The 17,672-nt window shown below is 43.8% G+C and overlaps 1 protein-coding gene across 1 annotated transcript in view; it reads right to left on the bottom strand.

The window, feature by feature from the left end:
• Window positions 1-588: 588 nt before the first annotated feature.
• Window positions 589-17,672, bottom strand: part of LOC120982593 (tyrosinase-like) — a 35,423-nt gene continuing 18,339 nt past the window's right edge. Inside the window, exons 2-5 of the mRNA XM_040412850.1 lie at window positions 5,234-6,056; window positions 3,911-4,124; window positions 3,015-3,156; window positions 589-1,394 (exon numbers count right to left, since the gene is read on the bottom strand). Coding sequence (XP_040268784.1) covers window positions 1,214-1,394; window positions 3,015-3,156; window positions 3,911-4,124; window positions 5,234-6,031 — 1,335 coding nt within the window. The 5' untranslated portion in view covers window positions 6,032-6,056 and the 3' untranslated portion in view covers window positions 589-1,213. The remainder of the gene's footprint in view (window positions 1,395-3,014; window positions 3,157-3,910; window positions 4,125-5,233; window positions 6,057-17,672) is intronic.

The following is a 17,672-nucleotide window of genomic DNA, read 5'->3' as shown; positions in this document are numbered from 1 at the left end:
GTAAAGTCCATTATCCAAGCCATCTGTGACCAGACGTTCATGAGCAGCCGTAATACGACAGCGCAGCCTCCTTAACCCTAGTGTAATCTCAGTATTCTCATTGTTTCTAATATCCGTATAGAGACTATAACGCCCATCAGACTGGGGATAATCATATTGCAATCTGGCCAACTTCTGTAGTGGGAAGCAAAAATCAGACATCAGAAAATGATAGCTAGAGGTAGATGTACGTGCAATGTGATCTATAGACTGCATACAGATATATGATTAATTTATATATATTATAATGTGATATTACTTCAGACCATCTTGTGGTTCTTTAAAAGCGCTTGCCTTGTTTTCTTGCACCCTCCTGCAAGTTTAACTGCACCTATTATATGATTGGTTTTCCTCCTCCACTTAAAAGGTCTGTTCTTTGGCTTCTTAAATGAGTATTATTCCTATTCTCAGCCATTTGTCACCGCATTCCTCGGATTTGCTCTAGTCACATCCGAAGCTGCGTTCAAATTTCTGAATCTTTTCACTAGCATGCACAGCTGCAGCAGATCATTATGGGACAAGTATATGATATCAGACATGGCTATAGGGGATGCAGAAGCAGGAGAAGCACCTAGGTCTTGATGCCTGAGTAGACCCAAAGGCTTCTCTGCCACATTACAAGACACTAGTATTAAAAATGGCATGTGGGGTGGGGACCCTGGTACTGATTTGTATTAGGTCCCAGGAGCTTACCTTTTAGTTCAGGCTGTTATATCTGGGACCTGGAGTGAACCCTATATCTCCAGCAATGCAGTACAATACATAGACACTGAACCAGAAGGGGACTACTTTGGGGTATGAACCTGAATTGCTAGAACTAGCAGAATTATGAATGCAGCTCTGGATGTGCCTAAAATATAAGACACAATGAGACAAATGAGTACATAATATGCAAAGCAAAGATTAATAATACTCACTTTCCAAAATGCAAAGTGGGACTCATCATGGAAGAAGTTGTGTTCATAGTGACACAGGAGCAGGGGACGAATCCCTGCATAAGAAGACTAATTATCAATAGGTAAAAACTGGGCGACTACCGTCCTTAAAATGCTCATCTATCCCAGGAGCAGGACATATGGCCGCAGAGGGGAGGATACGGTAACAGGAAAACTTACAAGAAGGCAAGAACAACACCAAACATTGCTACAAAGACATTCCCTTTAAGGGAGATACCTTACATCCCCTGATACTCAGAGTACATGTATCCTAGCTCAGTAGAACTGCTCAGAAAATCCTTGTTCCTATAACATGGAAAGTAAGGGGTGGAGCATTCATCGGGGCCCTGTCCGAGCTCATCATTTTCTGGGTAGTCGGCTGGGGTGGCTTTATAATTCTGCAGCCATGCTTGAAATATCCTGAAAGACGATGGTAAAAATTTTACTCAACTGTTGCAAATATTACATGTGAGCTTCAAAGACCAGTCTAATGAATATCCAGCTTAAGCATCAATCAATGAAAATCTCTGCAACTTTCTAATATACTGTGTTTCAATTCATTACCATCTCTGCTTGCTGGCAGTGAGTGGAGAGTGAGATGAGTTCACTTAGCAATGGTTGATCATAATAGGAGGTGTGTGGGTTGCCCAATGTGACCAAAGATACAGTATGATGAAAAACGATGTTTTCTTGTTCTTTTTTTTTTTTGCTGTAGAAGGACCTGCACGTGGTCATGTGACCTCAGCAGGTCCTCAAGTCCAGAATCGAGGGCAGCAAGATGGCAGAGGAGCAAAGTGTTAGTTGCATGTGGTAAGTGTAAGGGTTCTGTATAAGTTTAGGGGTCTGCACAGTGGTGTAGCTATCAGGGAAGCAGCTCAGAAGGGGCCCGGGAGCAGTCACTTTAGTTCGTCACACCGGGCCCCTGTCAGAGCAGCTGACTTCTCCTGCACCGGGTCCAGAGTCCTGCTCTTGCACCTCTGTCACTGACCTGACATCAGGGACATTGCTCCGCCTCTTCCCCTTCTCAGTTCTGATGATGGACAGTGACCAGCATCAGAACGGCCCAATGTGGGTGGAGCTAGCATATCCCCGCCCCCTTTCCTACCCGCGATTCCTGCTGACTGAACCTTCCATGCCCAGCATGCTGAACATCAGTTGGATTGCCACATCTGCAGCAGTGATGTGAGTGGCAGTGGAACTGGGGTTATATTCAGCTTTCCCAGACTGTGCACATGTGACCAGCAGTACAGTAGGAAAGCTACGTGAATTATATCATGAGATGTCATCCAGCTTCCCTGCTATCCTGCATGGCAAAAGTGCAGAGGCATTAGAGAATGGGGGAGAGATACAGCAGGAAAAGCTAGGTGTCTCTATATGTGTATTGTATATGTGTGCGTCCATGTATGTGGAAAGTGCATGAATGACTGTGTCCATGTATGTGAAAAGTGCATGTATGACCACGTCCATGGCTGCAGTATGAAAGGTACAGAGGCTAAAATACTTGTGGATATGTAGAGGTGAATCAGACGGGTCTATCACTATTGCAGCGCAGGTTTTAAAGGGGTTGAGTTGAATATAAACTCCGTCAGCAACTGTAAATGTTAAAAAAAAACAATAAAGTTGTGTTTAAAATGAGATGCAAATAAATAAATACAGTAAATAAAAAGTCAAAATAGCCATATGAGAGGGGTTTGCACAGGAGGAGGGGGTTTGTGAAGAAGTGTGTAAGTGTGTGTGGGGGGACCCCGTACAAACATTTACTGTGGAGCCCAGTCAGTTCTAGCTTCGCCTCTGGGTCTGCATATAGGAGGTTTGGGATCTAAATGTATTTAGGGGGCCTGTGTCTCTATGTAGAGGGTTTAGGGGTCAGTAATTGGTGGTTTGGTTGGACTATAGTACGAGATGTGTATTGTGTTCAGTAGCCATCAAATGGTCAACATTTCTAGTATCCAACTTGTCACAGCCTCTGCCCTGTATCTGTCTCTGGGAAAGCTGGGTGACTACTAATATGGCCGCCACTACATCTTTAAGGGAACTTACTTGTCAATGAAGCCGTGATGCAGCAGGAATATGGGGTCGTTGGCGGAGATGGGGACCTGAGACATCGTTCCCCCAAAATAAAGGTGAACCGCGTTGTGCATAGTGTACTCCAGTGTTGTCCCATCCGATGGTCTCAGGAAACCTAAAAAATGGATCAAACCGGCAGAGTAGGGTAAGGCTACTTTCACACTAGCGGTTTTCTTTTCCGGTGCTGAGTTCCGTCCTAGGGGCTCAATACCGGAAAATAACTGGTCAGTTTTATCCCCTTGCATTCTGAATGGAGAGCGATCCGATCAGGATGTCTTCAGTTCAGTCTTTTTGACTGTTCAGAACGGAGATAATACCGCAGCATGCTAGGGTTTTATCTCAGGCCCAAAAAACTGAAGACGTGCCTCAATGCCGGTCCAGCCTTTCGGTCTGCGCATGTACAGACCAAAGAAAAGGTGAAAAAAAAAAAATCCTGGATCAGTTTTTCCAGATGACACCGGAAAGACAGATCCGGCATTTCGATGCATTTTTCAGACTGATAAAGATCCTGATCCGTCTTACAGATGCCATCAGTTGGCATACGTTTTGCCGGATCACTCTGCCGCAAATGTGAAAGTAGCCTAAGCCCTGCATGTTACATTATTTAGGTTATATATAGGGGGTGCGGTGATACATGGGCCGAGGGGGTCAAATGGGTCCAAAGGCATGCCCCAGGAAATTGAGGTCAGCGCCGCTGCAGAAATGGGCAGGTTGCCTTTTTGCCTGCGGCACTTGCATACAAGGTACAAGGCAAACAGCACCTAAGTCTCAGCTTCCAGTACCAGCCCCCCCTTCCTCAGTATGACATGAAGATAAACAGGACACTGCTCTCAGATCCTGGCAACTTATGGTAACAGATGATGACCTACCTTCTAAAGCGTTCCGGAAACTCCTCTGTGCACTAGCATCGTAGGGGAATGTATCGAAGTCTGTCCATTTCAGGGTGTCCTCTACATCCTGGAAGGTGGGGAGATTTTTGATCTGGGGATCTGAACCCGGCTTCCTGTGGAGTCTCTCCATCTGGCACTGGTCCCCAGCAGTTTGGCAATAGGCATCAGCATAATTGTACCCGCTGCAAATAGACTGAAGTAGAGGGATACAGTATTAGCCTTTCCATGAAGTAGGAGGAGGGTGGGGAACAGAACAATAAAATGGGGGGGGGGACTATCGTAAACTTAAATTCAACTTTTGATTATTTTTCTTATACTGATTTTGATCCATCTTATACTCCAATCACATCCAAAGCTGCCTGCAAATTACTGGATCTCTCCATTCACACATACAGAGGCAGCAGACCATTATGGAACAAGTATATTATATCAGAAATGAGCATACAACAGCTATAGAATGTGCACAGCGGGTCTGGTTACCTGAAGGACCCCTCAGCCAAGTATGACGATGGGGGTCCTACATAGAAAAGCTCTACTGTAAACTTGAATTTAATTTCATCTGCTTCATGTCTTCTACTCTAGTCACATCCAAAGCTGCTTGCAAATTACTGAATCTCTCCAGTAGATAATTAAGGCATGAGTACATTACATAAGACTGGAGCATATAGTGGCTATAGAGAGTGTAGGAGTAAAGCCCGGGTCATGGCTGTGGGGCCCCTCCGCCACATAAGAAAACCCCAGTATGGGCATGAGGGTCCTATACAGAACAGCTCTCCCATAAACTTCAGTAAAACGTATACATTGTATTGAGTTTTGCAAATAAATTGCTTATTTATCTTGTATTGTTTGATCTGCTTCATGTCTTATACTCTAGTCACATCTAAAGCTGCAAGCACATTACTGAATCTCTCCATTCACATACAGAGCTGCAGCAGATCGTTATGGGACAAGTGTAAGCTATATGAGGGGCAGATCTAGGAGTAGCACTCGTGTCTTGTTGCCTGCAGAGACCCTAAGACTCCTCGGCCACATAAAAAGACCCTAATATTGTAAACGGTGCACAGTAGGAATGAATTTTACATGAAGGCTCAGGAGTTACACCTCTTCTGTCAACATTATCTGGGGTACGGTGTGAACCCCCACATCACCCACAATGCAATACAGCAGAGCATTATCTGCAACACCTAGACACTGAACCAGCAGGGGGTGCTGCAGTGAAGTATACATTTGAATTGCTTGCAGAACTGTGAATGCAGCTCTAGAGGCATCCAGAGACAAGATGGCAATAAGATTACTACTCACTTTCCAAAATGCGAAGTGGGAGTCATCGTCCAGAAAGCCTTGTGCATTGCTTGCGCCAAGAAAGTCATTGGTGCAGATGGAGCAGTTCTTTTCTCCTCTCCAGTCATAGTAAGGAATGGCGAAATCTTCATCACCCGTCAGGCGCTGAATTTCCCCCTCCAAGAACACGAGACCCAAACGATGCCAGCCGAGGAAAGCCGAACCCTGATGGGCGTAGTTTCTGCTAAAATCAAATGTTCCGTTGAGTAGAATGGGCTTCATGGAGTAATAATGGATCCAGGCAAAGACATCGTAAATGGAGGCGTCCAGGAAGCGGTACGTGTCCCGGAAGTGTCTGTCTCCCGTGGACAGGATGACAAAATCGTCACTTTTTGTGGTTTTGGCCAACGCTAAGTAACTAAAAAACCTCTTCCTTTCCAGAAACGAGAGCTGGCGGATCTCTCTCCGGACCACACATTTTTTTTTGCGATCGCACTTGTCGCCGTAGAAGCCATATTTACACCGGCCGCAGTTGAAGCCGCTGTAGTTTCTGAAGCATTGACAAGTTCTGTCGTAGTAAAAACGTGGCCAATCCAATCGGTCATCGTAAAAATCGCGAACTCGGCGGGCGCCAAGGGGCGTAAAAATCACACCTTCTCTGCACTGGCCACGTCCAGATCGTGATCCACAGGGGCTGCGATCCTTCCACACTGGGCAGCAAGTCTTTGTCTGAAGAGCTGCACTTGTCGTACATAACCTCGGGAACTGACAGTAGACCGCGCCCAGGAAGAGCGTGAAAAATGTACACAGCGTAAACATGGCCTCCAGAGCTAACAACCGCCCCCTGATAGAGAAGAAAATAATCCAAATATTACACCTACTACATACATTACATCAAAGATGTTACAATCATAAGTTACTACACACAGCTTTATTTTTGTCCATGGAAGGCAGTATTATAGTAGTTATATTCTTGTACATAAGAGGTAGTATTATAGTAGTTATATTCTTGTACATAGGAGGCAGTATTATAGTAGTTATATTCTTGTACATAAGAGGTAGTATTATAGTAGTTATATTATTGTACATTGGAGGCAGTATTATAGTAGTTATATTCTTGTACATAAGAGGTAGTATTATAGTAGATCTATTCTTGTACATAAGAGGTAGTATTATAGTAGTTATATTATTGTACATTGGAGGCAGTATTATAGTAGTTATATTCTTGTACATAGAAGCAGTATTATAGTAGTTATATTCATGTACATAGGAGGCAGTATTATAGTAGTTATATTCCTGTACATAGGAGCAGTATTATAGTAGTTATATTCTTGTACATAGGAGCAGTATTATAGTAGTTATATTCTTGTACATAGGAGCAGTATTATAGTAGTTATATTCTTGTACATAGGAGGCAGTATTATAGTAGTTATATTCCTGTACATAGGAGCAGTATTATATTAGTTATATTCTTGTACATTGGAGCAGTATTATAGTAGTTATATTCTTGTACATAGGAGCAGTATTATAGTAGTTATATTCTTGTACATAGGAGGCAGTATTATAGTAGTTATATTCTTGTACATAGGAGCAGTATTATAGTAGTTATATTCTTGTACATAGGAGCAGTATTATAGTAGTTATATTCTTGTACATAGGAGCAGTATTATAGTAGTTATATTCTTGTACATAAGAGGTAGTATTATAGTAGTTATATTCTTGTACATAGGAGGCAGTATTATAGTAGTTATATTCTTGTACATAAGAGGTAGTATTATAGTAGTTATATTATTGTACATTGGAGGCAGTATTATAGTAGTTATATTCTTGTACATAAGAGGTAGTATTATAGTAGATCTATTCTTGTACATAAGAGGTAGTATTATAGTAGTTATATTATTGTACATTGGAGGCAGTATTATAGTAGTTATATTCTTGTACATAGAAGCAGTATTATAGTAGTTATATTCATGTACATAGGAGGCAGTATTATAGTAGTTATATTCCTGTACATAGGAGCAGTATTATAGTAGTTATATTCTTGTACATAGGAGCAGTATTATAGTAGTTATATTCTTGTACATAGGAGCAGTATTATAGTAGTTATATTCTTGTACATAGGAGGCAGTATTATAGTAGTTATATTCCTGTACATAGGAGCAGTATTATATTAGTTATATTCTTGTACATTGGAGCAGTATTATAGTAGTTATATTCTTGTACATAGGAGCAGTATTATAGTAGTTATATTCTTGTACATAGGAGGCAGTATTATAGTAGTTATATTCTTGTACATAGGAGCAGTATTATAGTAGTTATATTCTTGTACATAGGAGCAGTATTATAGTAGTTATATTCTTGTACATAGGAGCAGTATTATAGTAGTTATATTCTTGTACATAGGAGCATTATTATAGTAGTTATATTCTTGTACATAGGAGGCAGTATTATAGTAGTTATATTCTTGTACATAGGAGCAGTATTATAGTAGTTATATTCTTGTACATAGGAGCAGTATTATAGTAGTTATATTCTTGTACATAGGAGCAGTATTATAGTAGTTATATTCTTGTACATAGGAGCAGTATTATAGTAGTTATATTCTTGTACATAGGAGCATTATTATAGTAGTTATATTCTTGTACATAGGAGCAGTATTATAGTAGTTATATTCTTGTACATAGGGGCAGTATTATAGTAGTTATATTCTTGTACATAGGGGCAGTATTATAGTAGTTAAATTCTTGTACATAGGGGCAGTATTATAGTAGTTATATACTTGTACATAGGAGGCAGTATTATAGTAGTTATATACTTGTACATAGGAGCAGTATTATAGTAGTTATATTCTTGTACATAGGAGGCAGTATTATAGTAGTTATATTCTTATACAGAGGAGCAGTATTATAGTAGTTATATTCTTGTACATAGGAGTCAATATTATAGTAGTTATATTCTTATACATAGGGGCAGTATTATAGTACTGTACGTTTGTATTATTGTATACTTAAAATGTCAAACTTTATTGGTATACCTTAAAATATAGAACGAGAGTGATGTCCTAAAGGGACTTGTGTTCACAATAGGGGTTATCCCTTGTATAGCAAAAAAAGCCAGAAAAGGCACTAGTTCCAGCCAGTCATATGTTACACCCCTTTCACTTGTATAGGGTACATGGGGTGAACATATCCGCCGGACAAAAGCTTACAAGGTGGATAAACCCCTATCAATTGTGGAGCATCCACCAGAGTTCTGATGTGATGCTACCACAAGTAAATCAATAGAAACCGAGCACTATGAGAGGGGTGGGGGGAGGGGAATTGTAACCAGGAGAGACATGGGCCAGAGTGCTGTCTGCAGTAAACTTCAGAGCCTTAGGCCTCTTTCACACGGGCGTTGTGGGAAAATGTGCGGGTGCGTTACGGGAACACCCGCGATTTTTCCGCGCGAATGTAATGCGTTTTGCACTTGCGTGCGAAAAATCGCGCGTGTTTGGTACCCGAACTTCTTCACAGAAGTTCGGGCTTGGGATCGGTGTTCTGTAGATTGTATTATTTTCCCTTATAACATGGTTATAAGGGAAAATAATAGCATTCTGAATAGTGCTGGAGGGGTTAAAAAAATAATAATAATAATTTAACTCACCTTAGTCCACTTGATCACGAAGCCCGGCTTCTCGTCTGTCTCCTTTGTTGAACAGGACCTGTGATGACATCACTCCGGTCATCACATGATCCATCACCATGGTAAAAGATCATGTGATGACCGGAGTGACGTCATCAAGGTCCTGTTACTGTAATTAATGCTAAGGTGAGTTAAATTATTATTATTATTTTCTTAACCCCTCCAGCGCTATTTTACAATGCATTCAGTATTCAGAATGCTATTATATTCCCTTATAACCATGTTATAAGGGGAAATAATAATGATCGGGTCCCCATCCCGATCGTCACCTAGCAACCGTGCGTGAAAATCGCACCGCATCAGCACTTGCTTGCGGATGCTTGCGTTTTTCACGCAACCCCATTCATTTCTATGGGGCATGCGTTGCGTGAAAAACGCACAAAGAGGAGCATGCTGCGATTTTCGCGCAATGCACAAGTGATGCGTGAAAATCACCGCTCATGTGAACAGCCCCATAGAACTGAATGGGTCGGTATTCAGTGTGGGTGCAATGCGTTCAACTCGCGCATCGCATCCACGCAGAATACTCGCCCGTGTGAAAGGGGCCTTATTGTATGCTCATCCTGCACAGCTACTCCAAGGTCCCCAGCTACTCCTAATTCAACCCCAAATAATTCCACCCTCTCACAGATAATTCAGTGTCCGGGACGGCACATCGCCTTGAACCTAGCAGCTAGCGTTTGTCTCTGTCTATATTTTGCCCATTATTTGCTCGACGCGTTTCTTGTAACGTATATCATCAGGAGCCGGGGCTTAGACACACAACATATAGCAGACAAACACATAGAGCCTCTCAGTTGTGGAGGCGGCAGCATCGGCGCTAGGATGGCCGTGATGCGGGCGCCGGGAGCAGCTATTTAAGTCACCTAGGCCACTCCCATCAAGGGCGGAGCTCATCCCTGAGACGGCCAATCAAGGGGCTAGAGGTGCAGTTGCATCGCAAACCACCGCCCCCATGCTGGCCGCCCCACTTCAGGGGCGAATCATCCTAGGTGTCAAAACACCAGAGATAATAAAAGGAATATATTGGCGATTCTTTTAGAAGCAGGACGGCATTAGACTGCAGCAAAATATGCTGAACGCGGAGTTTAGATGGAGCAAACAATGTTATTCCCTTTGCATCTGATAACATTACATAGCACTGAGTCCTATGCGCCCTCACCAAGAATGGGGAGGGCTGTCAGAAGCTTATATGACTACAAAAAATGATGATGAAAAGTGAGAGGAACAAGTATGGATCCCGAAGTGAGAGGGATAAGTATGGATCCTGAAGTCAGTAAGCCCTCCACATATTACTGCTACTGGCTTAAAGGGGATCCCAAGATCGGATCCCAAAATGGGATCACAAGATGGGAGCCCTCCACATATTACTGCTAATGGTTTAAAAGGGGATCCCAAGATGGGACATTCACCAGACAATTGGTTACATAAGGTACATTTAGGACCATATCGAATGAAGCAGGCAAAAGAAATAAAATCATTAAGCCCCTTCGGACGCACTGTCTGTAAACGAAAGGTCCATTGTGCTTCCTTCTGCAATATTCTTTTGTCATGGTCACCACCTCTCACAGATCTCCTTACTATTTCAATTCCCTGGAAATGAATAGAATCCAGGTCATTCTTATGAGTAGAAGCAATGTGACGTGCAATGGGAGTATCTGCACCCTTTCGAGTGTCATTTAGGTGCTCCCCGATCTGTCTCCGGAATTCTCGGATCGTCTTTCCAACATACTGCATTCCGCAATTGCAAGTTGCCAGGTACACAATGCCTCGGGTCTTACAGTTGATAAATGACCTGATTGCGTATTGCTTTTGCGTGACAGTACTGGTAAAGCTGTTCCCAGTCTGAATGGCGCCACATGCCACGCAACCGCTGCAGCAAAAAGTGCCCATTGGTCTCGTCCCTAGCCAGGTAGGTGCCACAGGGGATTGGTATAAGCCGTGCACCAACCTATCGCGCAGATTTCTCCCCCTGCGATAAGTAATGCTCGGCTCATCACCCACCAAATGACCCACATCTGGGTCCGATTGTAGAATTCCCCAGAATTGGGCAAGAATAGCTCGAACTGATTCATGGGCATCATCAAAGGTTGCGATAATACGCATTTTCTCATCCTACATTGTTTTCACCTGTGGAACTAGTAAAGTGTTATGGTCAGCCGCTAATGAATGCTGATGTGCCTTAGGGAGCACATGTTGGGGATACCCTCTCCTACGGAATCTCTGTTGCAGATCTTTGGCTGCCACCAAATAGTCCGTCACCCTGGAACAGTTGCGCCGTAGCCGCAGATATTGTCCCTTAGGGATGCCCTTTTTAAGGGGCCCCGGGTGGCAACTGTCCCATTGGAGCAGACTATTGGTGGCAGTCTTCTTCCGGAATAGACTGGTCCCCAAACAACCGTCCTGGTCCTTGAACACTGTCCGATCCAGGAAATCGATCTTATCCTCATGGATCTCGGAGGTGAAAAAAAGTCCCATTTCATTGTTGTTTAGTACCCGTACAAAGTCACCAAACTCTGACTTGGTCCCTGCCCACAAGATGAACACGTCGTCAATAAAGTGAAGCCTTAAATTGATGTGTCGTGTCCAAATACCATTATCATCCGTGAAAACAACCTCCCTCTCCCACCAGCCCAGGTAGAGGTTGGCGAACGTTGCGGCACAAGGACTCCCCATCGCCACCCCCCTGAGCTGGTGGTAGATCCAGCGGTCAAAGAGAAAAACGTTCCTTTGATGAATTTAGATGGGTGAAGGACTTGACCTTATTTGTCAGGAAATTAAAGTGGAAAAAATTCTTCTCCACCCATGACAGACAACAATGCGTCGAGCTAGGGATTGACCTTGACGAACTACCTGACGTACGTCTACTAGCGACAATGATGGAGGAGGGTGACAGACAAATGGGGGAGGGCCCTTTTACTGAACTAAAATCTCCATCTACAAAGAACCCTCAATTAGGAGATCATACAGTGATGGATATATTCTTGAAGATAGTGACGGACCAACTTAGATCTGTTGAGGGAGGGAAAAACATGTACCCCAATTTATCTAAGGCAGAAACTGAGGCATTACTTTCCTTAGAGGGGTATCCCTCTATAGTGATTAAACCCTCGGATAAAGGGGGCAATGTGGTGGTGATGGGGTAGAGCAATACAGCGAGATGTGTCTGAGGATCCTGAAGGACAAGCACTGCTATCGTGTATTGGAGGAGAATCCTATGGAGGGTCTACATATTAAGCTGAAACACATCTTGCTGAAAGCATATGAGATGAGATTGATCAGTAAAAATGAATAAATGTACCTACTCCCTAAACATCCACAGATGCTCTGTTTCTACAGTCTCCCTAAAGTCCACAAAGGGTGTTCCCCCCTCAAAGGAAGACCCATAGTGTCTGGTATTGATAGTTTGACGCATGGTATCAGCACTTATGTGGACATGATTTTGCGTCCGTTTGTACTCTCTCTTCCATCCTACATACGTGACTCAATGGAGATGATCCACAAACTGTAGGGCATTCAAACTGATGGGCACATTTTGCTGGCCAGTTTGGATGTGGAGGCACTCTACAGCTCTATACCCCAGACAAGGGGTATAGGGCTGTGGGTGATTTCCTCAAACAGCGAGGAACACATATGTAGCCGCATAATGAGCTCATTTTACAGCTACTTCAGTTCATCCTTGAGAACAATGTTTTTCTCTTTGACCACCAGATCTACCACCAGCTCAGGGGGGTGGCGATGGGGAGTCCTTGTGCCCCAACGTTCTCCAACCTCTACTTGGGCTGGTGGGAGAGGGAGGTTGTTTTCACAGATGATAATGGTATTTGGACACAACACGTAAATTTATGGCTTCGCTTTATTGACGTGTTCATCTTGTGGGCAGGGACCAAGTCGGAATTTGGTGACTTTTTACGGGTACTAAACAACAATGAAATGGGACTTTATTTCACCTCGGAGATCCATGAGGATAAGATCGATTTCCTGGATCTGACAGTGTTCAAGGACCAGGATGGTTGTTTGGGGACCAGTCTATTCCGGAAGAAGACTGCCACCAATAGTCTGCTCCAATGGGACAGTTGCCACCCGGGGCCCCTTAAAAAGGGCATCCCTAAGGGACAATATCTGCGGCTACGGCGCAACTGTTCCAGGGTGACGGACTATTTGCTGGCAGCCAAAGAGCTGCAACAGAGATTCCGTAGGAGAGGGTATCCCCAACATGTGCTCGCTAAGGCACATCAGCATTCATTAGCGGCTGACCGTAACACTTTACTGGTTCCACGGGTGAAAACAATGGAGGATGAGAAAATGCGTATTATCGCAACCTTTGATGATGCCCATGAATCAGTTCGAGCTATTCTTGCCCAATTCTGGGGAATTCTACAATCGGACCCAGATGTGGGTCATTTGGTGGGCGATGAGCAGAGCATTACTTATCGCAGGGGGAGAAATCTGCGCGATAGGTTGGTGCACGGCTTATACCAATCCCCTGTGGCACTTACCTGGCTAGGGACGAGACCAATGGGCACTTTTCGCTGCAGCGGTTGCGTGGCATGTGGCGCCATTCAGACTGGGAACAGCTTTACCAGGACTGTCAGGCAAAAGCAATACGCAATCTGGTCATTTATCAACTTGCAATTGCGGGATGCAGTATGTTGGAAAGACGATCCGAGAATTCCGGAGACGGATCGGGGAGCACCTAAATGACATTCGAAAGGGTGCGGATACTCCCATTGCACGTCACATTGCTTCTACTCCTGAGAATGACCTGGATTCTATTCATTTCCAGGGAATTGAAATAGTAAGGAGATCTGTGAGAGGTGGTGACCATGACAAAAGAATATTGCAGAAGGAAGCACAATGGACCTTTCGTTTACAGACAGTGCGTCCAAAGGGGCTTAATGATTTCATTTTGCCTGCTTCATTCGATATGGTCCTAAATGTACCTTATGTAACCAATTGTCTGGTGAATGTCCCATCTTGGGATCCCCTTTTAAACCATTAGCAGTAATATGTGGAGGGCTCCCATCTTGATCCGATCTTGGGATCCCCCTTTAAGCCAGTAGCAGTAATATGTGAAGGGCTTACTGACTTCAGGATCCATACTCATCCCTCTCACTTCGGGATCCATACTTGTTCCTCTCACTTTTCATCATCATTTTTTGTAGTCATATAAGCTTCTGACAGCCCTCCCCATTCTTGGTGAGGGCGCATAGGACTCAGTGCTATGTAAAGTTATCAGATGCAAAGGGAATAACATTGTTTGCTCCATCTAAACTCCGCGTTCAGCATATTTTGCTGCAGTCTAATGCCGTCCTGCTTCTAAAAGAATCGCCGATATATTCCTTTTATTATCTCTGGTGTTTTGACACCTAGGATGATTCGCCCCTGAAGTGGGGCGGCGGTTTGCGATGCAACCGCACCTCTAGCCCCTTGATTGGCCGTCTCAGGTATGAGCTCCACCCTTGATGGGAGTGGCCTAGTAAACTTAAACAGCTGCTCCCGGCGCCTGTGTCACGGCCATCCTAGCGCCGATGCTGCCGCCTCCACAACTGAGAGGGGCAGCTCTGTGTTTGTCTGCTATATGTTGTGTGTCTAAGCCCTGGCTCCTGATGATATACGTTACAAGAAACGAGTCGAGCAAATAATGGGCATATTATAGACATACACAAACGCTAGCTGCTAGGTTCAAGGCGATGTGCTGTCCCGGGCACTGAATTATCTGTGAGAGGGTGGAATTATTTGGGGTTGAATTAGGAGTAGCTGGGGACCTTGGTGTCAGGATTCGAACCCGTGACCAGCCACATCCCAGGCGGTAGCCCTGCTTACTAGGCTACCATCCTCTCTGCACATTCCTCCCTGAAACCTATTATGTAACCTCAGTCTTGCCAAGCCTTGCTCATCACCCTTGATTCCCCACACCTGGTACTGGACCTATATAAGTCCAGCCCCTTGCACTCTAGCTTGCTGATTATTGAGCTCCTGAGCCTTGATCAAGCTTCTCCTCATCTGCTGCTCTTGCTACTACTGGAAGTCCACTGCTGACCAGGAATTGCCTACCGACTACTCTCCTGCTTTGTCCCTACCTACTGAAATACTACCACCGTTGCCATCCGGATTGTCTGACCACGCTTACTGCCGCCTGCCCTGACCCACCGCCTGCCTACCGACTACGCCTCTGCCAGACTTCCTGCACCTACTACCTGCCTGCGGTCTTTGCCACTGGGCTCCACTCCTACCTCCAGCCAGCGGTCCTCTGACTCAGGTGAGCCTGTAGGACTGTTACACTTGGAGTAGCTGTGCAGGATGAGCATACAATAAGGCCCCTTTCACACGGGCGAGTATTCCACGTGGATGCGATGCGTGAGTTGAACGCATTGCACCCACACTGAATACCGACCCATTCATTTCTATGGGGCTGTTCACATGAGCGGGGATTTTCACGCATCACTTGTGCGTTGCGTGAAAATCGCAGCATGCTCCTCTTTGTGTGTTTTTCACGCAATGCATGCCCCATAGAAATGAATGGGGTTGCGTGAAAATCGCAAGCATCCGCAAGCAAGTGCTGATGCGGTGCGATTTTCACGCACAGTTGCAACGTGACGATCGGGATGGGGACCCGATCATTATTATTTCCCCTTATAACATGGTTATAAGGGAAAATAATAGCATACTGAATGCATAGTAAAATAGCGCTGGAGGGGTTAAAAAAATAAATAAAAAATTTAACTCACCTTAGTCCACTTGATCGCGAAGCCCGGATTCTTGTCTGTCTCCTTTGTTGAATAGGACCTGTGGTGAGCATTAATTACAGGAACAGGACCTGTGATGACGTCACTTCAGTCATCACATGATCTTTTACCATGGTGATGGATCATGTGATGACCGGAGTGACGTCATCACAGGTCCTGTTCCTGTAATTAATGCTCACCACAGGTCCTGTTCAACAAAGGAGACAGACGAGAAGCCGGGCTTCGCGATCAAGTGGACTAAGGTAAGTTAAATTATTTTTAAAAACATTTTTAACCCCTCCAGCGCTATTTTACTATGCATTCTGTATTCAGAATGCTATTATTTTCCCTTATAACCATGTTATAAGGGAAAATAATGCAATCTACAGAACACCGTTCCCAAGCCCAAACTTCTCTGAAGAAGTTCGGGTTTGCGTACCAAACACGTGCGATTTTTCGCACACAAGTGCAAAACGCATTACAATGTTTTGCACTCGCGCGGAAAAATCTCGGGTGTTCCCGTAACGCACCCGGACATTTTCCCGCAACGCCCGTGTGAAAGAGGCCTAAGGCTCTGAAGTTTACTGCAGACAGCACTCTGGCCCATGTCTCTCCTGGTTACAATTCCCCTCCCCCCACCCCTCTCTTAGTGCTCGGTTTCTGTTGATTTACTTGTGGTAGCATCACATCAGAACTCTGGTGGATGCTCCACAATTGATAGGGGTTTATCCACCTTGTAAGCTTTTGTCCGGCGGATATGTTCACCCCATGTACCCTATACAAGTGAAGGGGGTGTAACATATGACTGGCTGGAACTAGTGCCTTTTCTGGCTTTTTTTGCTATACAAGGGATAACCCCTATTGTGAACACAAGTCCCTTTAGGACATCACTCTCGTTCTATATTTTAAGGTATACCAATAAAGTTTGACATTTTAAGTATACAATAATACAAACGTTCAGTAGTTCAGTGACCAGCAGTATTATAGTAGTTATATACTTGTACATAGGAGGAGTATTATAGTATATATATTCTTGTACATAGGATCAGTATTATAGTAGTTATATTCTTGTACATAGGAGCAGTATTATAGTAGTTATATTCCTGTACATAGGAGCAGTATTATAGTAGTTATATTCTTGTACATAGGAGCAGTATTATAGTAGTTTTTTTTTTGTACATAGGAGGCAGTATTATAGTAGTTATATTCTTGTACATAGGAGGCAATTTTTATTGTGAAAAACAAAAAAATACAATAAAAATAAATTCTTACAATAAAAAAATAACAGGTATTGTACACAAAATGACTACTCAACTAGAATGGCTATAGAATCATATTAAAATTAGAAAGTCCACATTTGCTGGGGAGGAAAAAAAAGAAAAAAAACACACACAAAAAATATTTTTATGTTTTAAACCAAAGACACCTTTCTCCATAGTTTCCTATTATTCTAATTACTCCTTATCTCTAATGACTTTATCCACTGGAGCTCGGACATTATTTGGCTTACGGCTGTGGTGTGGTGGAATGGCTCATTGTGTATAGACGCACGGGTTCTCATGTGCCAATGGTAATATTTTATGACTGAAATGATCAGGTACATTGTCCCCCTGTCTACATTCCTATTTCTGGATGGAACAGCATAGCTTATATCAGGATAACTCAGGGACTGCAATAATGGGATGTTTAGCTTTTGTGACACCTCTTCCCATATTCTCCTCCCACCCCTGCAGTCAGATATGAAGTGTTCATTCACTCGTCCATCTCCCCCTCTTGAGACTGCCGCCTCGCACCCAAGACTCTGCAAAAGGCAATATCCAGTCCCTGATACTATTCGCCCACAGGGAGCTGTTCACTGAGTCCATGCAACCAAAATCAACTTTTAGAAACATGGAGTCAAAGAACACCCTTGGATTCAGCATCCAACCCATCCTTTCTCCTCTGTAGGTAGGTGATCCCTCTTTTTATCAGGTTCAACCTGTTCCCCCGCAACAGTTGGAAGAACAGGCTAAAGAGCCTAGCGGAGAAAGATTCTGGCAAAGGAAAAA

This window comes from Bufo bufo, chromosome 11 (assembly GCF_905171765.1).
Source record: "Bufo bufo chromosome 11, aBufBuf1.1, whole genome shotgun sequence".
In the NCBI taxonomy this organism is placed as follows: domain Eukaryota; kingdom Metazoa; phylum Chordata; class Amphibia; order Anura; family Bufonidae; genus Bufo; species Bufo bufo.
This window is presented reverse-complemented; position numbering and strand designations above follow the sequence as displayed.